This window comes from Salmo trutta, chromosome 22 (genome assembly GCF_901001165.1).
Source record: "Salmo trutta chromosome 22, fSalTru1.1, whole genome shotgun sequence".
In the NCBI taxonomy this organism is placed as follows: Eukaryota; Metazoa; Chordata; class Actinopteri; order Salmoniformes; family Salmonidae; genus Salmo; species Salmo trutta.
In genome coordinates this window covers 44,569,111-44,586,442 of record NC_042978.1, presented here as the reverse complement: position 1 = coordinate 44,586,442, position 17,332 = coordinate 44,569,111, and the positions used below count along the sequence as shown (strand labels likewise).

The 17,332-nt window shown below is 45.4% G+C and overlaps 1 protein-coding gene across 1 annotated transcript in view; it reads right to left on the bottom strand.

Moving 5' to 3' along the window:
• The window catches only part of LOC115158783 (DENN domain-containing protein 1B), a gene marked incomplete in the record, with an annotated part of 201,459 nt that overhangs the window by 15,183 nt on the left and 168,944 nt on the right, over window positions 1–17,332 (bottom strand). The window contains 6 exon segments of the mRNA XM_029708095.1: window positions 2,896–2,982; window positions 3,460–3,504; window positions 7,820–7,855; window positions 9,954–9,989; window positions 10,337–10,377; window positions 15,631–15,721. Coding sequence (XP_029563955.1) covers window positions 2,896–2,982; window positions 3,460–3,504; window positions 7,820–7,855; window positions 9,954–9,989; window positions 10,337–10,377; window positions 15,631–15,721 — 336 coding nt within the window.

Below are 17,332 nucleotides of genomic sequence, written 5' to 3'. Positions count from 1 at the left end.
AGAGAGAGAGGTGGAGCTAGATGAGGAGGGAGATGGAGAGAGAGAGAGAGAGGTGGAGCTAGATGAGGAGGGAGATGGAGAGGGATGGGAAGAGGTAGAGGACAGAGAGAGAGAGAGGTGGAGCTAGATGAGGAGGGAGATGGAGAGAGAGAGAGAGAGGTGGAGCTAGATGAGGAGGGAGAGAGAGAGAGAGAGGGATGGGAAGAGGTAGAGGACAGAGAGAGAGAGAGAGAGGTGGAGCTAGATGAGGAGAGAGAGAGAGAGAGAGCGCGATGGGAAGAGGTAGAGGACAGAGAGAGAGAGATGTGGAGCTAGATGAGGAGGGAGATGGAGAGAGAGAGAGAGAGGTGGAGCTAGATGAGGAGGGAGATGGAGAGAGAGAGATGTGGAGCTAGATGAGGAGGGAGAGAGAGAGAGAGAGGGATGGGAAGAGGTAGAGGACAGAGAGAGAGAGATGTGGAGCTAGATGAGGAGGGAGATGGAGAGAGAGAGAGAGAGGTGGAGCTAGATGAGGAGGGAGATGGAGAGAGAGAGAGAGATGTGGAGCTAGATGAGGAGGGAGATAGAGAGAGAGGGATGGGAAGAGGTAGAGGACAGAGAAAGAGAGAGGTGGAGCTAGATGAGGAGGGAGATGGAGAGAGAGAGAGAGAGGTGGAGCTAGATGAGGAGGGAGATGGAGAGAGAGAGAGAGAGGTGGAGCTAGATGAGGAGGGAGATGGAGAGAGAGAGAGAGAGGTGGAGCTAGATGAGGAGGGAGATGGAGAGATAGAGAGGGATGGGAAGAGGTAGAGGACAGAGAGAGAGAGATGTGGAGCTAGATGAGGAGGGAGATGGAGAGAGAGAGAGAGAGGTGGAGCTAGATGAGGAGGGAGATGGAGAGAGAGAGAGAGGTGGAGCTAGATGAGGAGGGAGATGGAGAGAGAGAGAGAGGTGGAGCTAGATGAGGAGGGAGATAGAGAGATAGAGAGGGATGGGAAGAGGTAGAGGACAGAGAGAGAGAGATGTGGAGCTAGATGAGGAGGGAGATGGAGAGAGAGAGAGAGAGGTGGAGCTAGATGAGGAGGGAGATGGAGAGAGAGAGAGGTGGAGCTAGATGAGGAGGGAGATGGAGAGAGAGAGAGGTGGAGCTAGATGAGGAGGGAGATGGAGAGAGAGAGAGGGATGGGAAGAGGTAGAGGAGAGAGAGAAAGAGAGGTGGAGCTAGATGAGGAGGGAGATGGAGAGAGAGAGAGAGAGGGATGGGAAGAGGTAGAGGACAGAGAAAGAGGGATGGTAACAGACATACAGTGCCTTCAGAAAGTATTCATACCTTTTCCACATTTTGTTGGATTACAGCCTGAATTAAAAATGCATTAAATTGTTTTTTTTCTTTCCCCATGTCGATACAATACCCCATAAAGACAAAGTGAAAACATGTTCTTAGACAAATGTATTGAAGGTGAAATATAGAAATATCTCCTTTACATAAGTATTCACGCCCCTGAGTCAATACTTTGTAGAAGCACCTTTGCCAGAGACTACAGCTGTGAGGGTTTCTGGGTAAGTCTCTAAGAGCTTTCCACACCTGGATTGGACAACATTTCCACACTTTTCTTTTCAAAATTCTTCAAGGTCTCTCAAATTGGTTGTTGATCGTTGCTAGACAACCATTTTCAGGTCTTGCCATACATTTCCAAGTAGATTTAAGTCAAAACTATAACTCGGCCACTCTGGAACATTCATTGATTTCTTGGTAAGCAACTCCAGTGTAGATTTGGCCTTGTGTTTTAGGTTATTGTCCTGCTGAAAGGTGAAAGCAGACTGAACCAGGTTTTCCTCTAGGGTTCTGCCTGTGCTTAGCTCCATTCAGTTTATTTTTAATCCTGAAAAACTCCTCAGTCCTTAACGATACCCATAACATGATGCAGCCACCACCATGCTTGAAAATATGAAGAGTGGTATTCAGTGATGTGTTGTATTGGATTTTCCTCAAACATAACACTTTGTACTCAGGACAAGAAGTTAATTGCTTTGCTACATTTTTTGCAGTATTACTTTTACGCCTTGTGGCAAACAGGATGCATGTTTTGGAATATTTTATTCGGTACAGGCTTGCTTCTTTTCACTCTAATTTAGGTTAGTATTGTGGAGTAACTACAATGTTGTTGATCCATCCTCAGTTTTCTCCCATCACATCCATTAAACTCTGTTTTAAAGTCACCATTGGCCTCACGGTGAAATCTCTGTAGTGACTGGGTGTATTGATACACCATCCATCTACCACTAGGCGTCCTTCTTCGCGAGGCATTGGAAAGCCTCCCTGGTCTTTGCGAGGCATTGGAAAGCCTCCCTGGTCTTTGCGAGGCATTGGAAAGCCTCCCTGGTCTTTGCGAGGCATTGGAAAGCCTCCCTGGTCTTTGCGAGGCATTGGAAAGCCTCCCTGGTCTTTGCGAGGCATTGGAAAGCCTCCCTGGTCTTTGTGGTTGAATCCGCTCAACTGAGGGACCTTACAGATCATTTTATGTGTGAGGTACAGAGATGAGGTAGTCATTCAAAAAATCATGTTAAACACTATTTTTGCACACAGAGTCCATGTAACTAATTATGTGACTTGTTAAGTAAATGTTTACTCTTTAATTTTTTTTAGGCTTGCCATAACAAAGGATTTGAATACTTATTGACTCAAGACATTTCATCTTTTCATTTTTGATGAATTAGTAAAAATGTAAAAAAACGTGTCCATTTTGACATTATGGGTTATTGTATGTAGGCCTGTGACAAAAAAATATACATTTAATCAATTTTAAATTCAGGCTGTAACAACAAAATGTGGAAAAAGTGAAGGGGTATGAATACTTTCTGAAAGAACTATAGGAATAGTGTGTGTGTGTGTGTGTGTGTGTGTATGTCACCAACCTGTCTCTTCTTCTCCATTCTCCGTGGTGAAAGACTCTTGGTGCTGGTGGGAGACCCTGAACAGATCGGCCTACCCTCCTCCTCTTCCTAGGAGAGAGAAAGAGGGAGAGAAAGAAAGAGAGAAGGGGGAGAGAGAGAGCGAGAGAGAGCCAGAGAGAGCCATCAGGCTTATGGAGACATTAATCTTCTAACATTAGCTTTGAAGGAATCAGCGGCTCATTGATGAAATATGGGTTAGGGCTGTGGCTGGATGACATGACTAGCCAGAGGGACGCTGGGTAAACATGTACACTCCTGAACAAAACTCATCTCTGAGTGAGCACAAACTCCATAACCAACAGAGAGTGTGTGTGTGTGTGTGTGTATGCACGCGAGTGAGCGTGCATGTCCACATTTGTGACATGCACACATCTTGAACTGCGCTGTTGGTTAAGGGCTTGTAAGTAAGCATTTCACGGTAAAGTCTACACTTGTTGTATTCGGCGCATGTGACAAATAAAGTTTGATTTGAATTTTAAATGTGTGTATGTAAGCCCTGGAGAGGTTTGAATTCACATAGCTCACCCTTTGTTTGAGCCTGCGAATGCCCCTCTTGGCATGACTCTTGGCCTGAAGGAGAAACACCGGCATTAGACATAAACACAGGCATTAGAAATAAACACAGGCATTAGAAATAAACACAGGCATTAGAAATAAACACAGGCATTAGAAATAAACACAGGTATAAACACAGGCATAAACACAGGCATTAGAAATAAACACAGGCATTAGAAATAAACACAGGCATTAGAAATAAACACAGGCATTAGAAATAAACACAGGCATTAGAAATAAACACAGGCATAAACACAGGCATAAACACAGGCATTAGAAATAAACACAGGCATTAGAAATAAACACAGGTATAAACACAGGCATAAACACAGGCATTAGAAATAAACACAGGCATTAGAAATAAACACAGGTATAAACACAGGCATAAACACAGGCATTAGAAATAAACACAGGCATTAGAAATAAACACAGGCATTAGAAATAAACACAGGTATAAACACAGGCATTAGAAATAAACACAGGCATTAGAAATAAACACAGGCATTAGAAATAAACACAGGCATTAGAAATAAACACAGGTATAAACACAGGCATTAGAAATAAACACCGGCATTAGAAATAAACACAGGTATTAGAAATAAACACAGGCATTAGAAATAAACACAGGCATTAGAAATAAACACAGGCATTAGAAATAAACACAGGTATAAACACAGGCATTAGAAATAAACACCGGCATTAGAAATAAACACCGGCATTAGAAATAAAAAAGGCATAAACACAGGCATTAGAAATAAACACAGGTATTAGAAATAAACACAGGCATTAGAAATAAACACAGGCATTAGAAATAAACACAGGCATTAGAAATAAACACAGGTATAAACACAGGCATTAGAAATAAACACCGGCATTAGAAATAAACACCGGCATTAGAAATAAAAAAGGCATAAACACAGGCATTAGAAATAAACACAGGTATTAGAAATAAACACAGGTATTAGAAATAAACACAGGCATTAGAAATAAACACCGGCATTAGAAATAAACACCGGCATTAGAAATAAAAAAGGCATAAACACAGGCATTAGAAATAAACACAGGTATTAGAAATAAACACAGGTATTAGAAATAAACACAGGCATTAGAAGTAAACACAGGTATAAACACAGGCATAAACACAGGCATTAGAAATAAACACAGGCATTAGAAATAAACACAGGTATTAGAAATAAACACAGGCACCATTAATATTCAACACTGGTCTGGTGTAACATCCCCTCCTTGGGAACAAGACAAAGACTGAAGCTGGACACGAAAGTCTTCTCAGCTGGACACGAAAGTCTTCTCAGCCGGACACGAAAGTCTTCTCAGCCGGACACGAAAGTCTTCTCAGCCGGACACGAAAGTCTTCTCAGCCGGACACGAAAGTCTTCTCAGCCGGACACGAAAGTCTTCTCAGCCGGACACGAAAGTCTTCTCAGCCGGACACGAAAGTCTTCAGTCTTCTCAGCCGGACACGAAAGTCTTCTCAGCCGGACACGAAAGTCTTCTCAGCTGGACATGAAAGCCTACCCATCATGAATGTCTACCCAGCTGGACATGTAAGCCTACACATCATGAAAGCCTACACAGCTGGAGAAGAAAGCCTACCCAGCTGGACATGAAAGCCTACCCATCATGAAAGCCTACCCATCATGAAAGCCTACCCATCATGAAAGCCTACCCATCATGAAAGCCTACCCAACTGGACATGAAAGCCTACCCATCATGAAAGCCTACCCAGCTGGACATGAAAGCCTACCCATCATGAAAGCCTACCCAGCTGGACATGAAAGTCTACCCAGCTGGACATGAAAGCCTACCCATCATGAAAGCCTACACAGCTGGACATGAAAGTCTACCCAGCTGGACATGAAATTCTACCCATCATGAAAGCCTACCCATCATGGATGCCTACCCATCATGAAAGCTTACCCATCATGAAAGCCTACACAGCTGGACATGAAAGCCTACCCGGCTGGACATGAAAGTCTACCCAGCTGGACATGAAAGTCTACCCATCATGAAAGCCTACCCATCATGAAAGCCTACCCATCATGAAAGCCTACACAGCTGGACATGAAAGCCTACCCATCATGAAATCCTACACAGCTGGACATCAATGCCTTCTAGGCTGGACATGAAAGTCAACTATACAACACTGCACTAAGGAAAGGGCATCACAAGCACAAACACACAATCTACCAGCATCCCAGGCCTCTACCTTTCAGATATGCAGAGTGAGAACCTGTATGACTTAATACACGTCTTAGGGTTAGGACCCGAAATGGGACAAATACATGTTATGTCTGTCCAATTATGGGCTCCTGAGTGGCACAGTGGGCTAAGGCACTGCATCTCAGTGATAGAGGCGTCACTATAGATCCTGGTTCGATCCCGGGCTGTACCACAAACGGCCGTGATGGGGAGTCCCATAGGGTGGCGCACAATTGGCACAGCGTCGTCCGGGTTAGGGGAGGGTTTGGACAGGGTAGGCCGTCATTGTAAAATAAGAATTTGTTCTTTACTGACTTGCCTAGTTAAATAAAAATAAAAAATATGAAAGTATTTGAGGTGTGCTTGATTTGCCTTGGAATTTGCACTTTTGGGACTATTCCAGCAGTTCCAAACTAAATCAAGAGCAGATCCAGTATTTGAATATATCAGACGTATTAGACGAGGTCTGACAGGGATTGTGTGATACAGTGGGGGGAAAAAGTATTTGATCCCCTGCTGATTTTGTACGTTTGCCCACTTACAAAGAAATGATCAGTCTATAATTTTAATGGTAGGTTTATATGAACAGTGAGAGACAGAATAACAACAAAACAATCCAGAAAAACGCATGTCAAAAATGTTATAAAATGATTTGCATTTTAATGAGGGAAATAAATATTTGACCCTTCTGCAAAACATGACTTGGTACTTGGTGGCAAAACCCTTGTTGGCAATCACAGAGGTCAGATGTTTCTTGTGGTTGGCCACCAGGTTTGCACATATCTCAGGAGGGATTTTGTCCCACTCCTCTTTGCAGATCTTCTCCAAGTCATTAAGGTTTCGAGGCTGACGTTTGGCAACTCGAACCTTCAGCTCCCTCCACAGATTTTCTATGGGATTAAGGTCTGGAGACTGGCTAGGCCACTCCAGGACCTTAATTTGCTTCTTCTTGAGCCACTCCTTTGTTGCCTTGGCCGTGTGTTTTGGGTCACTGTCATGCTGGAATACCCATCCACGACCCATTTTCAATGCCCTGGCTGAGGGAAGGAGGTTCTCACCCAAGATTTGACAGTACATGGCCCCGTCAAATGATGCAGTGAAGTTGTCCTGTCCCCTTAGCAGAAAAACACCCCCAAAGCATAATGTTTCCACCTCCATGTTTGACGGTGGAGATGGTGTTCTTGGGGTCATAGGCAGCATTCCTCCTCCTCCAAACACGGCGAGTTGAGTTGATGCCAAAGAGCTCCATTTTGGTCTCATCTGACCACAACACCTTCCCCAGTTGCCCTCTGAATCATTCAGCTGTTCATTGGCAAACTTCAGACGGGCATGTAAATGTATTCTTGAGCAGGGGGACCTTGCGGGCGCTGCAGGATTTCAGTCCTTCACGGCGTAGTGTGTTACCAATTGTTTTCTTGGTGACTATGGTCCCAGCTGCCTTGAGATCATTGACAAGATCCTCCCGTGTAGTTCTGGGCTGATTCCTCACCGTTCTCATGATCATTGCAACTCCACAAGGTGAGATCTTGCATGGAGCCCCAGGCCAAGGGATATTGACAGTTCTTTTGTGTTTCTTCCATTTGCGAATAATCGCACCAAATGTTGTCACCTTCTCACCAAGCTGCTTGGTGATGGTCTTGTAGCCCATTCCAGCCTTGTGTAGGTCTACAATCTTGTCCCTGACATCCTTGGAGAGCTCTTTGGTCTTGGCCATGGTGGAGAGTTTGGAATCTGATTGATTGATTGCTTCTGTGGGCAGGTGTCTTTTATACAGGTAACAAGCTGTGGTTAGGAGCACTCCCTTTAAGAGTGTGCTCCTTGATTTAGTTTGGAACTGCTGGGAGCCAGAAATCCTTCTGATTGAGATGGGGTCAAATACTTATTTCCCTCATTAAAATGCAAATCAATTTATAACATTTTTGACATGCGTTTTTCTCTATATTTTTGTTGTTATTCTGTCTCTCACTGTTCAAATAAACCTACCATTAAAATTATAGACTGATCATTTCTTTGTCAGTGGGCAACCATACAAAATCAGCAGGGGATCAAATACTTTTTCCCCCCACTGTAGATCCAGCCTTCTATAGGCCGTCTTCACAGCTGGACTTGCCTTAGTCACCGCAGTGTTGATCAGCGCTCCGCCTCTCTGCAACACACACAACACAGAATTGTCATTTACCAGCGCGCGCGCACACACACACACACGCACACGCACACGCACACACACACACACACACACACAGTACCAATTAAAAGTTTGGACACACCTACTCATTCCAGGGTTTTTCTTTATTTTTACTATTTTCTACATTGTAAAATAATTATGAAGACATCAAAACTATGAAATAACACATATGGAATCATGTAGTAACCAAAAAAGTGTTAAACAAATCAAAATATATTTGAGATTCTTCAAAGTAGCCACCCTTTGCCTTGACAGCTTTGCACACTCTTGGCATTCTCTCAACCAGCATCACCTCGAATGCTTTTCCAACAGTCTTGAAGGAGTTCCCACATATGCTGAGCACATGTTGGCTGCTTTTCCTTCACTCTGCGGTCCAACGCATCCCAAACTATCTAATTTGGTTTGAGGTCAGGTGATTGTGGAGGCCAGCTGATCTGATGCAGCACTCCATCACTCTTCTTCTTGGTCAAATAGCCCTTACAGGTCATTGTCCTGTTGAAAAACAAATGATAGCAGGACTAACTGCAAACCACCCCCACACCTCCTCCTCCATGCTTCACAGTGGGAACCACACATGCGGAGGTCATCCGTTCACCTACTCTGCGTCTCACAAAGACACAGCGGTTGGAGCCAAAAATCTAACATTTGGACTCATCAGACCAAAGGACAGATTTCCACCACTCTAATGTCCATTGCTTGTGTTTCTTGACCCAAGCAAGTCTCTTCTTATTATTGGTGTCCTTTAGTAATGGTTTCTTTGCAGCAATTTGACCATGAAGGCCTGATTCACGCAGTCTCCTCTGAACAGTTGATATTGAGATGTATCTGTTACTTGAACTCTGTGAAGCATTTATTTGGGCTGCAATTTCTGAGGCTGGTAACTCTAATGAACTTATCCTCTGCAGCAGAGGTAACTCTGGGTCTTCCTTTCCTGTGGCAGTCCTCATGAGAGCCAGTTTCATCATAGTGCTTGATGGTTTTTGCAACTGCACTTGGAGAAACTTTCAAAGTTCCTGACATTTTCCGGATTGACTGACCTTCATGTCTTAAAGTAATGATGGACTGTTGTTTCTCTTTGCTTATTAAAGCTGTTCTTGCTATAATATGGACTTCGTCTTTTACCAAATTGGGCTATCTTCTGTAAGAAGGAAAGAAATTCCACAAATTAACTTTAACAAGGCTCAGATGTTAATTGAAATGCATTCCAGGTGACTACCTCATGAAGCTGGGTGAGAGAATGCCAAGAGTGTGCAAACCTGTCATCAAGGCAAAGGGTGGCTACTTTGAAGAATCTCAAATATATTTTGATTTGTTTAACACTTTTTTGGTTACCACATGATTCCATGTGTTATTTCATAGTTTTAATGTCTTCACTATTATTCTACAATGTAGAAAATAGTAAAAATAAAGAAAAATCCCTGGAATGAGTGGGTGTGTCCAAACGTTTGACTGGTTCAGTACATCCACCAATACTTGAACAGTCCTAGTAGAACAATGACCTCTACCAGCTACCAGCATCCTAGTACTCGACCTTTCAGAATCTACCAGCATCCCAGTACTCTACCTTTCAGAATCTACCAGCATCCCAGTACTCGACCTTTCAGAATCTACCAGCATCCCAGTACTCGACCTTTCAGAATCTACCAGCATCCCAGTACTCGACCTTTCAGAATCTACCAGCATCCCAGTACTCTACCTTTCAGATATTCAGAATCTACTAGCATCCCAGTACTCTCTACCTTTCAGATATTCAGAATCTACCAGCATCCCAGTACTCTACCTTTCAGATATGCAGAGTGAGAACCTGTATGACTTAATACACGTCTTAGGGTTAGGACCAGACATGGAGACAAATACATGTTATATCTGTCCCATATGAAAGTATTTGAGGTGTGCTTGATTTGCCTTGGAATTTGCACTTTTGGGACTATTCCAGCAGTTCCAAACTAAATCAAGAGCAGCTCCAGTATTTTAATATATCAGACGTATTAGACGAGGTCTGACAGGGATTGTGTGATAGATCCAGCCTTCTATAGGCCGCCTTCACAGCTGGACTTGCCTTAGTCACCGCAGTGTTGATCAGCGCTCCGCCTCTCTGCAACACACACAACACAGAATTGTAATTTACCGGAGTGCGCACACACACAGACAAACACACATGAACAAACACACACACACGCACGAACACACAGACAAACACACACACACACACACACACAGACACGATTTCCATCCACAACACTGCCAAACAGACATCTGGAATTTCCATACAAACATAAGCCGTGTGTACGGACAGTGTGTTTTCTCTATGTATCAAATCTCTCACACAGAAAACACATTCTTAGCATCTTCAGTTTGCTTTGTTTACTAAACAGAGAGATAGACTAAACTAAAATATAAAATACACTCAATTCATTTTAATTGCATAATATCTTTGCATACCTTAACGGTGTGCACCCACTGTTGATAAGACTTGGAATTACCTGCAAGACATCAAAGACACATATAATGAAAGACACGGAGACGTGAAAGTGATTGTGATGAGACACACTGATAACTTGAATTGTATGGGACTCTATGAAACGTATGGCGCCTGGTCTCTCTTGGGAAAGAGGTCCCCTGACCTCGAAATCGGACGACCTGGTTAAATAAAGGTTCAATACAAAATGTAAAAGTAAGACCAAATGATGTTTGAGTAAAATTATTCTTTGTAAGATGAAATGGAATCTAGCTGAGATGAATCTTCTAGCTGACATGAATCTTCTAGCTGAGATGAATCTTCTAGCTGGGGTGTCAAGCCTCTTTCCAGAGGAGTGCAGTGTAAATCAAATCAAAGTTTATTTGTCACGTGCGCCGAATACAGCACGTGTAGACCTTACAGTGAAATGCTTACTTACAGGCTCTAACCAATAGTGCGAAAAAAAGGTATATGTGAGTGTGTGTGTGTGTGTGTGTGTGTGTGTGTGTGTGTGTGTAGGTAAGTAAAGAAATAAAACAACAGTAAAAAGACATTTGAAAATAAGAGTAGCAAGGCTATATACAGACACCGGTTAGTCAGGCTTATTGAGGTAGTATGTACATGTAGGTATGGTTAAAGTGACTATGTATATATCATAAACCGAGAGTAGCAGTAGCGTAAAAAGAGGGGTTGGCGGGTGGTGGGACACAATGCAGATAGCCCGGTTAGCCACTGTGCGGGAGAACTGGTTGGTCAGGCCAATTGAGGTAGTATGTACATGAACGTATAGTTAAAGTGACTATGAATATAAGATAAACAGAGAGTAGCAGCAGCGTAAAAGAGGGGTTGGGGGGCACACAATGCAAATAGTCCGGGTAACCATTTGGTTACCTGTTCAGGAGTCTTATGGCTTGGGGGTAAAAACTGTTGAGAAGCTTTTTTGTCCTAGACTTGGCACTCCGGTACCGCTTGCCATGCGGAAGTAGAGAGGACAGTCTATGACTGGGGTGGCTGGGGTCTTTGACAATTTTTAGGGCTTTCCTCTGGCACCGCCTGGTGTAGAGGTCCTGGATGGCAGGCAGCTTTGCCCCAGTGATGTACTGGGCCATACACACTACCCTCTGAAGTGCCTTGCGGTCGGAGGCCGAGCAATTGCCGTACCAGGCAGTGACGCAACCGGTCAGGATGCTCTCGATGTTGCAGCTGTAGAACCTTTTGAGGATCTCAGGACCCATGCCAAATCTTTTTAGTTTCCTGAGAGGGAATAGGCTTTGTCGTGCCCTCTTCACAACTGTCTTGGTGTGTTTGGACCATTCTAGTTTGTTGTTGATGTGGACACCAAGGAACTTGAAGCTCTCAACCTGCTCCACTACAACCCCATCAATGAGAATGGGGGCATGCTCGGTGCTCCTTTTTCTGTAGTCAACAATCATCTCCTTAGTCTTGGTTATGTTGAGGGATAGGTTGTTATTATGGCACCACCCGGCCAGGTCTCTGACCTCCTCCCTATAGGCCTACCACTTTTGATCAGGCCTACCACTTTTGTGTCGTCTGCAAACTTAATGATGGTGTTGGAGTCGTGCCTGGAGTCCCACTTTTGTGTCGTCTGCAAACTTAATGATGGTGTTGAAGTCGTGCCTGGCCATGCAGTCGTGGTTGAACAGGGAGTACAGGAGGGGACTGAGCACGCACCCCTGGGGAGCTCCAGCGTTGAGGATCAGCGTGGCAGATGTGTTGCTACCTACCCTTACCATCTGGGGGCGGCTCGTCAGGAAGTCCAGGATCCAGTTGCAGAGGGAGGTGTTTAGTCCCAAGATCCTTAGCTTAGTGATGAGCTTTGAGGGCACTATAGTGTTGAGCACTGAGCTGTAGTCAATGAATAGCATTCTCACGTAGGTGTTCCTTTTGTCCAGGTTGGAAAGGGCAGTGTGGAGTGCAATAGAGATTGCATCACCTGTGGATCTGTTTGGGTGGTATACAAATTGGAGTGGGTCTAGGGTTTCTGGGATAATGGTGTTGATGTGAGCCATTACCAGCCTTTCAAAGCACTCCATGGCTACGGATGTGAGTGCAACGGGTCTGTAGTCATTTAGGCAGGTTGCCTTTGTGTTCTTGGGCACAGGGACTATGGTGGTCTGCTTGAAACATGTTGGTATTACAGACTCAATCAGAGACATGTTGAAAATGTCAGTGAAGACACCTGCCAGTTGGTCAGCACATGCCTGGAGCACACGTCCTGGTAATCCGTCTGGCCCCGAAGCCTTGTGTATGTTGACCTGTTTAAAGGTCTTACTCATGTCGGCTACGGAGAGCGTGATCACACAGTCGTCCGGAACAGCTGATGCTCTCATGCATGCCTCAGTGTTGCTTGCCTTGAAGCGAGCATAGAAGTGATTTAGCTCGTCTGGCAGGTTCGTGTCACTGGGCAGCTCGCGGCTGTGCTTCCCTTTGTAGTCTGTAATAGTTTGCAAGCCCTGCCACATCCGACGAGCATCGGAGCCGGTGTAGTATGATTCAATCTTAGCCCTGTATTGAGGCTTTGCCTGTTTGATGGTTCATCGCAGGGCATAGCGGGATTTCTTGTAAGCTTCCGGGTTAGAGTCCCGCAACTTGAAAGCGGCAGCTCTACCCTTTAGCTCAGTGCGAATGTTGCCTGTAATCCATGGCATCGGAAGAATCCCGGGAACATGTTCGTCTGTGATAGCAAAACAGTCCTGCAGTTTAGCATCTGCTTCATCTGACCACTTTTTTATTGACTGAGTCACTGGTGCTTCCTGCTTTAATTATTGCTTGTAAGCAGGAATCAGGAGGATAGAGTTGTGGTCGGATTTACCAAATGGAGGGCGAGGGAGAGCTTTGTACGCGTCTCTGTGTGTGGAGTACAGGTGATCTAGAATTTTTTTCCCTCTGGTTGCACATTTAACATGTTGATAGAGATTTGGTAGAACTAATTTAAGTTTCCCTGCATTAAAGTCTCCGGCCCCTAGGAGCGCCGCCTCTGGGTGAGCGGTTTCCTGTTTGCTTATTTCCTTATAATGCTGAATGAGTGCGTTCTTAGTGCCCGTATCTGTTTGTGGTGGTAAATAAACAGCCACGAAAAGTATAGCTAAGATCTCTCTAGGTAAGTTGTGTGGCCTGCAATTTATCACAATGTACTCTACTTCAGGCGAGCAAAATCTAGAGACTTCCTTAAATTTCGTGCACCAGCTGATTTTTACAAATATGCACAGACCGCCCCCCCCCCCTCGTCTTACCGGAGTGTGCTGTTCTATCCTGCCGGTGCAGCGTATATCCCACTAGCTGAATATCCATGTCGTCGTTCAGCCACGATTCCGTGAAACATAGGATATTACAGTTTTTGATGTCCCGTTGGTAGGATATTCATGATCGTACCTTGTCTAGTTTATTGTCCAGTGGTAGTGGTGTAGTGGTGTAGCATAGTGGTGTAGCGTAGCGGTGTAGTGTGGCGGTGTAGTGTAGTAGTGGGGTGTAGTGCAGTGATGTAGTGGTGTAGTGTAGTGATGTAGTGGTGCGGTGTAGTGGTGTAGTGTGGTGTAGTGTAGTGTTGGGGTGTAGTGTAGTGTTGGGGTGTAGTGTAGTGGTGTAGTGGTGTAGTAGTGTAGTGGTGTAGTAGTGTAATGTGTAGTAGTGTAGTGCAGAAGTGCAGTGTAGTAGTGTAGTGCAGTGGTGTAGTAGTGTAGTGTAGTGGTGTTGTAGTGTAGTGGTGTAGTGTAGTGCAGTGGTGTAGTAGTGTAGAGCAGTGTTGTACTGGAATGGTGTAGTGTTGTGGAGTATAGTGGTGTAGTGTAGTGGTGTTGTGTAGTGGGGTGTAGTGTAGTGGTGTAGTGGTGTAGTGGTGTAGTAGTGTAGTGGTGTAGTGAAATGGTGTAGTGTAGTGGTGTAGGTGTGGTGTGGTGGTGTAGTGTAGTGTAGTGTAGTGTAGTAGTGTGGTGTAGTGTAGTGGTGTAGTGTAGTGGTGTAGTAGTGTAGTGTAGTTGTGTAGTGGGGTGTAGTGTAGTGGTGTAGTGTGGTGTAGTGGTGTGGTGTAGTGTAGTGGTGTAGTGTAGTGTGGTGGTGTTGTGTAGTGTAGTGGTTTAGTGAAGGGTGTAGTGTAGTGGTGTAGTGGTGGAGTAGTGTAGTGGTGTCGTGTAGTAGTGTAGTGGTGTGGTAGTGCAATGTAGTGTAGTGGTGTGTGGTTTAGTGTAGTGTAGCAGAGTATTGAAGTGGGCTGTAGTGATGTAATGGTGTAGTGTATTTGTGTAGTGTAGTGGTGTAGTAGTGTAGTGTAGTGTGGTGTAGTGTAGTGTAGTAGTGTAGTGGTGTAGTAGTGTAGTAGTGTAGTGTAGTGGTGCAGTGTAGTGGTGCAGTGTAGTGTAGTAGTGCAGTGTAGTGGTGTAGTGTAGTGGTGTAGTGTAGTGTAGAAGTGTAGTGGGGTATAGTGTAGTGGTGTAGTGTAGTGTAGTGGTGCAGTGTAGTGGGGTGTCGTAGTGTAGTGTAGTGTGGTGTAGTGTAGCGGTGTAGTGTAGCAGTGTAGTGGTGTAGTGGTGTAGTGTGGTAATGGTGTACTGTTGTGTAGTGGTGTAGTGTGGTGTGGTACTGTGTAGTGGTGTAGTGTAGTGGTGTAGTGTGGTGCAGTGGTGTAGTGTAGTGGGGTGTTGTGTTGTGTAGTGGGTTGTAGTGGTGTGGTGTAGTGGTGCAGTGTAGTGGTGCAGTGTAGCAGTGTAGTGTAGTGTAGTGGGGTGTAGTGTAGTGGTGTATAGTGTAGTATAGTGTAGTGGTGTAGTAGTCTAGTGTAGTGTAGCAGTGGGGTGTAGTGTAGTGTAGTGGTGTAGTGTAGTGTGGTGGTGTAGTAGTGTAGTGTAGTGTAGCAGTGGGGGGTAGTGTAGTGGTGTAGTGTAGTGATGTGGTGTAGTGTAGTGTAGTGTAGTGGTGTAGTGTAGTGGTGTAGTAGTGTAGTGGTGTAGTGGTGTAGTGTGGTGTAGTAGTGTGGTGTAGTGGTGTAGTGTAGCGTAGTGGTGTAGTGTAGCGTAGTGGGGTATAGTGTAGTGGTGTAGTAGTGTAGTGTAGTGTAGCAGTGGGGTGTAGTGTAGTGGTGTAGTGGTGTAGTAGTGTAGTGTAGTGGTGTAGTGTGGTGTAGTGGTGTAGTGTAGTGGTGTAGTAGTGTAGTGGTGTAGTAGTGTAGTGGTGTAGTGTGGTGTAGTGGTGTGGTGTAGTGGTGTAGTAGTGTAGTGGTGTAGTAGTGTAGTGGTGTAGTGTGGTGTAGTGTAGTGCCACTCACTTCCACAGAACCCTCCCTCAGTGATCTCCTCCTCGAACAGGTCAGTGAAGCCTCTTCCCGCGTTCAGCTTGGCCAGACGGCCGTCAATAAACTGCAACATAAATTACAACACAGCATTACAGACCGGAGGTAGAGAGGGAGGGAGGGAAAGAGGGAGGGGGGAGAGATAGGGAAGGGAAAGAGAGAGGGAAAAGAAAGAGAGAGGAACGGGGGAGGGAAAGAGAGAGGGGTGAAGGAAAGAAGGTGGAGGCAGAGAGGGAGGAGGGAGAGAGGGGGAGTGAGAGGGGAAGGAGAGAGGGAGGGGGGACACAGAGAGGGGTGAGGGAGAGAGAGAGAGGGAGGGGAGGAGGGAGAGGGGGGAGGGAGAGAGGAGGGAGGGAGGGGGATGGAAGGAAAGAGGGAGGGCAAGGGAAAGAAGGTGGAGGGAGAGAGGGAGGGGGGAGGTAAAGAAAGAGGGGTGAGGGAGAGAGGGGGGAGGGAAAGGGAGAGAGAGGGGGAGGGTCAGAGAGAGAGGGAGGGGGAAGGAAAGAGAGGGAGGGGAGGAGGGAGAGAGAGAGAGGGAGGGTCAGAGGGAGAGAGAGAGAGGGAGGGGAGGAGGGAGAAAAGGAGGTGTGGCGCGAGGCTTAACGACAGGGGAAAGAATACACCCAACTGGACAAGAGTGTTAAATCCTACCTGTTCCAGACATGTCTCATGATGAAATGAGGAGGGGTAACGTGGAGCAGGTTGTGGGGATTAGGGCAGCTCGCTGCCTGCTAAGGGTTGGTTTGGCTGGGAGACTGCATGGTGAGGCCTTTTCAGCTTCCCAAATGGCACCCTAATCCCTATGTACTGAACTACTAACCAGGGTCCTGGTCTAAAGTAGTGCACTATTTAGGGAATAGGGTGCCATTTGGGATGCAGTTCTGGTGTCTGATGCACCAGGAACCTTCATTTCCTGTCACATGGAGTTTATAAAAAACTTCCCATAAATATGTTAATTATAAGGCCAGACATTACACGTCCCCCCCACACGCACAGAGACAGACCTCTGAGCTATAAACGTTGAGCAAAAAGACCAGCATTTCTCAGATAAAACAAGTACAGGGATTTAACAACCCCACTACACCCCCCATTAATTTATTCAATAAAGTCCTAAAAACTTCACAGGGACAGGATAAGAACTGATCCTGGGTCATAACCTAGCTGATTGAACACACCAGCTCAACCCAGGGGGGGCTGGGAGACCTGACCAGACCTGGGTCGTTTCTGGAAACCAGAAAGTGTTCTATGATCTGAAAGATTATTGTGATCTAAAAAGGCAAAAGTGATCCTGAATCAGATCCTGAATCAGATACTCTGAGACGCTTGATGCATATGGCCTCTGGTGGAATAAGGGTTAAATAGATAAAAATGTTGATTTTAGAGCTATGTCGACCCAGCCCGCTGTGGGTACAATTAGCAGTCTGCCTGTATCTTGTCAGGGATTGGGCATATCTCTCAGTGGAGCGCTAGGCTAACTAACTACCTAGTGCAAGGCTCTCCTGTAGCCCTGACCGACTCATTATAATCCTGCTAATGAGAAATGACACTGCAGGATTTAACCACCGCATGGTAGCTTGCTGCTCCCTTAGCCTGCCCCAATTAGCACACATCACCTAGCCAAAGACACACTTATCTCAACCCAAATCAGCACCAAGCCAAAGCCCCACTTAAACCCCCC